This window comes from Melanerpes formicivorus, unplaced genomic scaffold, assembly GCF_026170545.1.
Source record: "Melanerpes formicivorus ecotype bairdi unplaced genomic scaffold, bMelFor1.0.p_v2 SCAF_27, whole genome shotgun sequence".
Lineage (NCBI taxonomy): Eukaryota > Metazoa > Chordata > Aves > Piciformes > Picidae > Melanerpes > Melanerpes formicivorus.
The window spans coordinates 230,154-240,190 of NW_027142379.1; the positions used below are offsets into that span (position 1 = coordinate 230,154).

The 10,037-nt window shown below is 52.3% G+C and overlaps 1 protein-coding gene across 1 annotated transcript; it reads left to right on the forward strand.

The window, feature by feature from the left end:
* Nucleotides 1-3,105: 3,105 nt before the first annotated feature.
* Nucleotides 3,106-8,324, forward strand: JCHAIN (joining chain of multimeric IgA and IgM). Its single transcript, XM_068153762.1, has 4 exons — nt 3,106-3,266; nt 5,735-5,870; nt 6,716-6,796; nt 6,981-8,324. Exons 1-4 carry the CDS (start codon nt 3,203-3,205, stop codon nt 7,180-7,182), a joined length of 483 nt encoding a protein of 160 aa, XP_068009863.1. The 5' UTR covers nt 3,106-3,202; the 3' UTR covers nt 7,183-8,324.
* Nucleotides 8,325-10,037: the final 1,713 nt, after the last annotated feature.

Consider the following 10,037-nt stretch of genomic DNA (forward strand, 5'->3'; position numbering starts at 1 on the left):
TGACTAAAGCAGAGCAGGGGACACAACTTTACTCACTTTTGGGTGATTCCTTTGGATTCTGGTAGGCCTGAGGGCAGGCAAGTCTCACTTAGGAGCCTTTTTCCTGGCATGCTCAGCTTCTCCACAGTCCCCTCTGGGTCAAAGCTTTCCATAGGTGCAGGCAGGATATGTTTTGCCTCTCCACTCCTCACCCTGTGTAGCAAGGACATGCAAAGACACAATTATTTTGGCTCACTTGATCCAGGCACCTGCCCAGCTTCTTACCTGGCCTGTCCCAGTTCAGTGTGTCCAAGGCTGTGGGGAGGCACAGGACAGGTGGGAAAAGAGGAAGAGTGGTTCCCATTGCTTCTCTGATTGTCAACTCTTCTCACATTTTCAATGATTCCTCTGTCCCACAGTGAGGCTGGGAGTCTAGCTCCCCACTCAGCCCAGAGTTTAAGCCCGGGCTGATGGCTTGCCAGGCCACTGCCACAGAGTGGGAGGGACTGGCAGGGACCTCTGGAGATCATCCATTCGAACCCCCTTGCTAGGATCACCTAGAGAAGGTCACACAGGAACACATCCAGGTGGGTTTTGAATGTCTCCAGAGAAGGAGACTTCACAACCTCTCTGGGCAGCCTGCTCCAATGCTCCATCACCCTCAAAGTAGAAGAGCTTCTCCTCATGTCTAGATGGAACTTCTTATCAAGTTTATGCCCATTAGCTCTTGCCCTGTCACTGGGCACCACTGAGAAGAGTCTGGCCCCATCTTCCTCACCCCCTCCCATTGCCAAGATCCCCCCTCAGCCTCTTCCCCAGGCTAAAGAGCCCCAGCTCTCTCAGCCAGTTGCTGCATTCCTGCTTCCTCAGTTCAAAATGTCCCACAATTAAAAAGGGGATAGTGCCTGACACTAACAATCCATAAACCAAATCTTCTTCTAAAGAGCTTGCAATCAAGACAGAAATCCCCAGAGCCATGCAGGTGGCTGAAAGGGACCAGAAATAGCTCTCACCCCACCACATGCAGACCAAAGGGACTGCACACAGACACGTGGATTTAGCAACTGAAAGTCAGATGTGCTGAGCAGCAGCAGCCAGGGAAACCACTGAAAGCAGCACTCACAGAGTATAAACCTGCTCTGCCTCTCCTTCTGGGCCTGACAGCACTTCTGGATGGCTCTGTTTGGATTTTACCTGTGCCATATCAGCACAGCTTGGGGAGGCAGAGCAGAACCAGCCTTCATTCTGCTGCCTGCATCCCTCCTTCTCCTGTATAGCTAAAAAAATCCCTTGTGTTACAGCAAAGGTGACTGAAAGCAGCAGTGCCTTAGACAGAACCCCTCTCCAGGCTTATTTTTAACCTGCAGATGAAAGGGCACAAAAAGCATCTTGCTGCTGCTTCAGCTCCTTCTGAGGAGGGAAAAGGGAGATAAAAACAAATGTTGCCTTCCCAAAGATGGAGCCCAAGGGAGAGAAAGAGACTTGCAAAGAATGATTATGGTGTAACCCAATGCCTGCTAGCAGCTGGGCTTGCCCCCATCAGCCCCCCCCACCTCTCAGGGCAAACCTCGTGTGTGAGCACTGCTGATGCAACACAGGAGCTCATTGCATCATGCTACTGCCAGATGACATGCTTGTGCTAGGAGGAAAAGAGCTCAGGACACAGGTTCTGGGGTCTTTGAACAGCTCCAGGGTTAGGGACACAGCCAACAAGGGCTGAAGAAAGAGAGTCTGGACGATGATCTAGTTGAAGATGTCCCTGCTCACTGCAGGGGTGTTAGACTAGATGACCTTTAAAGAAGGCCCTGTCCAAACCAAACCATTCTGTGATTTTGTGGCAAGCTGCCCTCTCAGGAGCTGGGGTGCTTGGCAGCACTCCCTAGGAGTGGTCTGCAGCCTCTGGAGAGCCTGCCGAGAGCAACCAGCCCTGGGGGAGCTGCTGCTCTGCTGCACAAGGAGAGGCTGGAGAACAGAGGGAGATTTTCCATGTGCTGCTGATGGTAACTGAGAGAAACACACTGCAGGGGCAGAAGGTCAGGGGACACTGGTGCAGCAAGCCTGGCTGAGAATCCTGCCAGCATCCTGCTTTGCCTCCCTTTTGTGCTCTGATGGAGGTGCTTGGAGACCTTTGCTAAGACTGAGTGTCCCTTCAGAAGTGACCTTTGCTGTGCTGGACTCAAGGATACACTACAGAGACAGCTCTGCTCCCACTGCAGTGCTTGTCAGAGTTACAGAAATCATTCCAAATCTGGGACAAAAAAACCTCCCAGCTCTTCAGCAGTGCTCCCCTCCTTGCCCAAACCTTAGGAAGTTTTGCCTTGGACCTGACTCAGAACCTGCCATAAGCCACAAGTCCCCATGAGGTCCCTTTTCCATTCCAAGGGAAAGAAACCCCTGGCTGAGCTGGCAGAGCTGGATGAAGAGCTCAGCTTTGCCACAGAACTGCTGTTGCCCTACCTTTTAGCCTCCTCTCTCATCTTCTCTGTTTTGACTGTGAGTACCAAGGGCAGGCCAAGTCCTTCTAATAGGTTCACACAGAACTTGTTGCACACAGGATCCTGCTCTTGAAGCCTGAAGTGAGTCAGGAGAGCTTTAATTCTGATTTCTCAAAGTTAGGAGCCAGAGCTATGGCCCCTTAGACATGTTCCTCCTCTTGCCCAGGTGGGACAGTGCCCTTGGCCCTGATTCACAGCATCCTAGAATGCCTTGGGTTGGAAGGGACCTTGAAGCTCATACAGTTCCAACTCCCTGCCATGGACAGGGACACTTCCCACCAGCCCAGCTTGCTCAAGGCCTCATCCAGCCTGGCCTTGAACACCTCCAGGGAGGGGACATCCACAACCTCCCTGGGCAACCTGTTCCAGTGTCTCCCCACCCTTAGTGGCAACAATCTCTTCCTCATCTCCAGTCTCAATCTACCTCTCGATGGCAAGATGTCCCCTGAAGACCAGGGTGGGTTTGCACCCTGCAGCTTTGCTGCTTGTTGGTGGTGAAGAGGATAAAGTAGCATACTGACAGTGCAGCCCCCTGCCCCCTCCACCACTGGAAGGCAGAAGAGCCTGTCACTGCAAGAGCCTGGTTTCAGTCCCCAGCTCGGGTGCTGGCTGGCTGGGCTGTCTATTTTAGGAAACCAGTAAGAAACTAGTGGCTGTATCATTTGCACACACCCTTATAGGCAGGCACAGGCTCTGCCCTGGGGTTCTTCAAAAGAGGGGAAGGCAGGATGAAGAGCTCTTTGTTGCTGTGCCTGGCCTTGGCTGGCTCCTTGGGGATCACCCTTGTGGCAGGTAGGTGAGAAGTGAGGAGCATGGAAAACTGCTGGGGATTTCAGTGATGGGTTTGGGGTAGTCAACTGTTACTGATTCTAGCAGCCAAAGATCAAAGCTCCAAGCCTGCTCAAGCAGACATGCTTCAGGGGGGCAAGGACACCTCAGTGTCTCTGCACCACAGAGCTCTGTGCTTTTAATCGCTGCCTCGAGGCTCAACAAGCGATGAGGAGCTCCAAATGTAAGACTTGGTGGTTGGCCAGTTTGGATCAGCATTCTGAAGCACCAACCACCAGACATCCATGCTTGTCTCCATGCTTCTTCCCCCTCATGCTTGTTTGTCTCCATGCTTGTTTCCCCTCATGCTCAGCAGGGATTCTGCCCCTTTGCTCTGCTCTGCTGAGACCCCACCTCCAACCCTGCCTCCAGTTCTGCTGGACACAGAGCTTGTTGGAGTCCAGAGGAGGCCACACAGATGATCCAAGGGCTGGAGCAGCTCTGCTGTGAGGACAGGCTGAGGGAGCTGGGGGTGTCCAGCCTGGAGAACACAAGACTGTGGGGGGAATAGTAAGAGAGAGAGGGAGAGGGTTTGTCAAAGATCATAAAATCCTGGAATGGCTCAGGTTGGAAGGGACCTCAGAGCTCATCTACTCCAAGCCAGCCTCTCTTGCCCTGCTGGCCACACTCCTCTTGATGCAACGTAGGGTTGAGGAGGGAGGGAACAGCCCAGTGCAGGAAATGGTGCAGAAATCCAACCTGCAGACATTAGGAAATGTTGCATTAACCCCCTCCTCCTCAGAGGGGCTTTATAGGGGACTCAAGCACTGCCCAGAAACCTCTCTTTTGTCATTTTTTTAGTAACTTGTAATTGTACTTCAAAATGTATGTGGAGTTCCTGCAACTTCTATGGTTACTGAAGGCAAGAGGATTACCCAAGGAATTAAATCAGGACAACATTTTCAGGGCACAGTCCAAAAAAAGAGAAGCCCTGCATATTCATCAAATGCTAATAGGAGTTGGGCTGCTGAATTCCAGCCTGCTCCCAAAGGTTCTGAGGCAACTCCCCAAGCCAAGAGGATCTCACTTGAATATTGGCTGTGGCTTAAGGGCTTAGAAAGAGCTGCTCACAGCACAGCAGTTAGTGAGGGACAGCAGGGGAAGGCCTGCCTGAAGGACAAGAGCTGTAAGACAAAAGGCTCAAGGAGGCAAAAGCTAAAGAGGCTTTTTGTAGTAAGGGAAATGTTCTGCTGAGTGGTGAGTTGGCAGGCAGGAAGCAAGCAGAGCAACAGGGATTGGACTGGAGTATGGACTCCATCCCTGGGGGCTCTGCCAGTCAATGCTGCAGAGGACCTGTCCTCCTTTGGTCTTGCAGACAGCTTGAAGCTGCTGCCAGGAGTGGCTAACAGGAGGGAAATGCACAGCTGACGGTGGGGTGCAGAGGCTGCTCCTCCTGCCGGCTTTGCTGTTGCTCCCACAGGCTTTGAGCACCAGCCCTTCCACCCTATAGCAACAGAGGCTGCTTTGAGCACCAGCCCTTCCACCCTAGAGCAACAGAGGCTGCTTTGAGCACCAGCCCTTCCACCCTAGAGCAACAGAGGCTGCTTTGAGCACCAGCCCTTCCACCCTAGAGCAACAGAGGCTGTTGTTGCTAAACCCAGCAGCTCTGGAGATGGTTCCATGTTGAACAGCATGCTGAGAGTGCAGCAGCTGTACCCAAGCTGGTTTGTCTCTGTTTGAGTAAGAAAAAGTCTGCAGTTTTCCCTGCAAACCACAAGGGCCATGAGGTCCTCTTGCCTTTCCCCACCAGGTCATCAACTGCCTTCTTGCTGTAGTGCTTCTTGGCAGCTGTTCCCTCAGGGACCTGCAGGACCAAACAGCACTTAGAATGGATGCATCTGCTACTCTGGCGAGGTCAGAGGTGGTTATTTAGAGGCCAAACCAATACTGGGGGCTAGAATGCTGGGACAGTCCCAAGGGAGGAACTGGGTCCCCTCCAGTAAGGAGACTTTCCTTCTCACTTGGCTTTCTTCTAGAGCATGTTTCAAAGTTTTCCTTCTTGACCCATCTGTGTGATGAAGAAAGGCTGAGAGCCCTGGGGCTGTTTAGCCTGGAGAAGAGGAGCCTGAGAGGGGATCCTTTTAATGCTTAGAATTATCTGCAGCGTGGCTGTCAAGAAGGGTCCAGGCTCTTTGCAGTGGTGTCCTGTGACAGGGTGAGCAGCAACAAACACAAGCTGGAACCCAGGGAATTCCACCTCAACATGAGGAAATATTTCTTTGCTATAAGGGTGCTGGAGCCCTTGAGCAGCCTGCCCAGAGAGGTTGTGGAGTGCAGCTTTCAAGACCCACCTGGATGCATTCCTGTGTGACCTGCCCTAAGTGAGCCTGCTTTGGCAGCAGGGGTGGACTGGATGATCTAGAGAGGTGCCTTCCAACCTCCACCATTCAATGATTCTTATGACCCTGGGGCTGCATATCCTGTGCTTGCAGGCTACCCCTGGTACTCTGAGGACAAGGAGCATGTGCTGGTCAATAACAAGTGTCAGTGTGTGACAGTGACCTCCAAATTAGTCCCCTCCAAAGAAAACCCTGAGGAAGAAGTCGTGGAGAGAAACATCCGCATCATGTAAGTGGCAGAGAAGTGCTGCAAGGGGGTGGGGAGCAGGGGGTGAAGGGCCACAGGAGCTCCCTTTCCTTTGCATGGTTTCCCATGTCCTGGCACTGATGAACTCTTCTCTGGGGGCTGTTCTCTGTGGTGTCTGGGACAGTTTCCTTTTGGTTTGTGTTTGTCTAGCTCACAGGACCCTACCTGGTGTTTGTCCCTTCAGATATAAAGAGCAGCTCCATGCTGGAAGTGATCCAGTGGTAGCTTCACAAAACAGGCTGGGGAAGCAGAGTGGAACACTTCTGCACTCGGTCTGATCTGAAATCAGCCTGGGCCCATGGCTCTGGATTTCCTGACCTGATAGCAAGGCTGCTGGTTTGTGGGCTGGGGAAGCCCAGTTAATGCCTGAACTGTTGGGAAAAGGTTCAGACCTCAGCTGAGGAGATTTTGTCCTCTTTACTGACACAAAGTTTACAGAAGAGTCTGTGTCTCTTGGAAACATGGAGCAAGGTCAGAGCTGCAGGAGTTCTGGTAGCGCTCACAACAGGAGAAGCACTAAAACATCTCTGCCTAGGTCCTGGAAGCGTCAGGGATCTGCCAGCAGACTGTATGGGAAAAAACCCCATAAATTATTCCCACTCTCACCTTGAAAGTGGCACTTTCAGAACTCCTGAAGTCCTCCCAGGGAGGGTTGTTGCCTTTGAGGGCACCAAAAGGCCAAGATGCGAGTCCTGGGCTTTGCAATGGAGAAGGGGCAGAATGGAAGCGATGTGAAGAGCAAGATGAGAGTTGAGAGTTGTTGACAGCAGATCAGTCCCCTGTTTAATCAGCAGCTTTCATGAGTGATTCTCTTCCCTCCTTTGCAGAGTGCCCCTGCAGGCTCGGGAGAACATCTCCGACCCCCTCTCCCCTCTCAGAACCACTTTTGTCTACCGCATGACCGAGCTGTAAGTAAACTTACTGCCTTCATTTCCTGACCTCCCTGCAGCACTGCCCACAGCAGCTCAAAAAGGTGTTTGCAGGCCAGTAGAGAAGGGCAGGCAGGGTCACAGAGCCTAAGTTCCATGTTCTTCCAAGCCAGGGAGCGGTTACCTCCTCAACCTCCCTAGCGCTGTTCTCCATCTCTTGCAGCTGCCAAAGATGTGACCCTGTGGAGATTGAGCTGGGTGGAGAGACATACCAGGTCCAGCAGAGCACCTCCTGTGACCAGCCTGAAACCTGCTACACCTACAACAGGGACAAGTGCTACAGCTCCACCGTCCCATTCCGCTACAAAGGGGAGACCCACAGGATCCAAGCGGCCCTGACCCCCACCTCCTGCTACGCCGATTAGCCCCAGCCCTGCTGCACCACAGCCTTGTTGCACTCAGTGTTCCCTCCCAAAGCACAGCCAGAGCTCTGCAGCACCGGACAGCAGTGTCCAAAATTCCAGCTCCCAAAGTCGTGCCACCTTGCCTCTTCCCATTGATGTCCCCAGACCAGTGCTGTCTCCTAGGCGCAGCTCCCGGCTGTCCCCAGCTCCTTTCCCATACCCCTAGCACACATCAGCAGTGCCCCTGTGACGGTCTCAGGTGTTCTCCCCATGCAGAGCAGATCCTCAGCAGGTGGAGATCAGTAATCCCCTCGAGGTTAAGGGAACTACACCAGTCTACAACACTGGGGAATTTGTCTTTGTGGCAGTCTGTTGGTCTTCATCTGATCTGCTGCTGAGTGTGCAGGTACTTCCCTCCCTAAAGCAAACCTCTGCACAGCCTTTACCCCAGACCCTTCGATCACCTCTGCCACTGTCAGAAGGCTGTGGTACAACCATCCCTGGGAGGAAAGGTGAGGGATGAGGCCAAGAATTCAAAGTTACTTTACAATTGGGCATTCTAGATCCTTCTGGCACTATGGCAATTGCAAGCTTCTGGTTTTCATGCAGCTGGAGATCAAAAGATGTTGCTACCCCAAAGCATTCTGCAAAGTTGCCAGGACCTTAGCTGTGCCAGGAACAGCAAACTCTTGTAGGACAGCTCAGGTGCTTCCCTTGCCATGCTTGCTTACTAAAACTGCTGCCTTCTTCCACCCCTGCTCCCCATACCAGTCATTAAAACACTCAACTTGGCTCAAGTTTCTTTTCTTGCTCCTCACTTTGCTTTTAAAGCTTCAAGACCTTCTCTGAAGGGGACTCAACTGCCAGAGCAGGACCCTGGTTAGGGCTTCATTCCTTCTTTCAGAGGCTCTTCCATCACAGAAGAAACCCTTCCCACACAGAAGGGCTGGTTCTGCATTCGCCCTGACATTTCACTGTGTCACCCATGGAGGCATCACCCATATGAGTGCATAAGGTGTCCAGCAGCACCTCTGGACAATCAGCTGCTGCCCGGTGTTGATTGTAAAGCCTGAGGCTGTGCTGAAAACAAGAAACCAGCAGCCCTCTTTTTCCCATAGCTGTAGCTGTGTTAGTGAAACATGAAATAAACTCTTTCTGCAGCAGCCTCTGTGTGACATTCATAGATTCACAGAATGGGTTGGGTTGGAAGAGACCTTCAAGATCAGCCAGTTCCAACCCCCTGCCATGGGCAGGGATGCTTCCCACTAGCCCAGGCTGCTCAAGGCCTCATCCAACCTGGCCTTGAACACCTCCAGGGAGTGGGCATCCAGGACCACCCTGAGCAGCCTGTTCCAGTGTCTCCCCACCCTCACTGGCAAGAATTTCTTCACAGAATTGTCAGGGTTGGAAGGGACCCCAAGGATGATCCAGTTCCAACCCCCCTGCCATGGGAAGGGACACCCTCCACTAAATCAGAGTAAGGGTCCCATAAGAACATGAGAAAAAGCCAAGTCACTGATCATATTCTTTCCTCCTTCACAGCAAAGTTGGAATCTCTCCCTAAATAGCTGCTTAGACTTACAGGCAAAGCCTCCAGAAATACCAGGACAGAAATATTGCCATGTACTTGCAGAAACTGTGACAGATTGAGGCTGAACTGCTTTCTGATTTTAGGCTCAGCTCTGCACCACAGAGCTGCTTCAGGGCCCCGTGACTCAGTGCAGGATCAGACTTGAAACACTCAAATATTGCCTAAATCATTCTTGAGATTGCAGTCTGCAGATCAAAAGTGAGCCTCAGCACTGGGGAAAAAAGGGCCTTCAAGACAGGTGTGCTGGGTGTTTAGGCATTCCCATACAAGGTGGCTGTCCTACAGGGGAAAAAAGCACTCTTGTGGGGGATGAATTTTGAAGAGCAAAAGGAGGACTGAGATAAAAGTTATGATGAAAACTTGGAGAAGCCCTCTTTTCCCTCCTCCCTTCGTGCAAAAGGCGGCAAAGAGACCTCAGACACTCAAGAGAGGCATGCAGGAAGAGGAAATCAAAGCACAGGCTTTTCCAAGGGGCTGCAAACAAGTATTGCTCAGATGACCTCAGGCAAACAGCCCCTTGGAGAGAAGGGAAAAAGCTTTCAGACTCCCCAAGTGCTGCTCAGCTTTAAACTGAATCAAGATTCATCCCCCTCATCTTTCCTGCAAGGGAGAAGCCCACACTGACAGCCCTGCCTGCCCACCCCTTGGCTCTGGAGTGTTTTAAGTAATTCTTTGGATGTTAAACTGAGGTTGCAAAAACCTCACTCCCTTGATTATCATCATGGAATGGCTCAGGTTGGAAGGGACCTCAGGGATCATTTACTCCAAACCCCTGCCATGGGCAGGGACACCTCTCAACCTGACTGGCCTGCTCAAGAATTCATCCAGCCTGGCCCTGAACACCCCCAGGGAGGAGGCAGCCACAGCCTCCCTGGGCAGCCTTATTCCAGAGTCTCACCAGCCTTGTACTGAATAAGTTCTTCCTCAGCTCCAGTCTGACCCTACTCTCCCTCAGCTTCAAACCATTCCCCCTGGTCCTCTCTCTAGATGCCTTTATGAAAAATCCCTCTGCAGCCTTCCTGGAGGATCCCTTCAGCTATTGGAAGGCAACTCTAAGGTCCCCCTGGAGTCTTCTCCAGGCTGAACACCCCAGCTCCCTCAGCCTGTCCTCACAGCAGAGCTGCTCCAGCCCTTGGATCACCTTTGTAGCCTCTTCTTGGACTCACTCCAACAGCTCTGTGTCCTTCTCATGGTGGGACCCCAGAACTGGAAGCAGCATTGGGGGTGGGGTCTCAGCAGAGCAGAGGGGCAGAATCTCCAATCTTGCACTGCTGGCCACACTCCT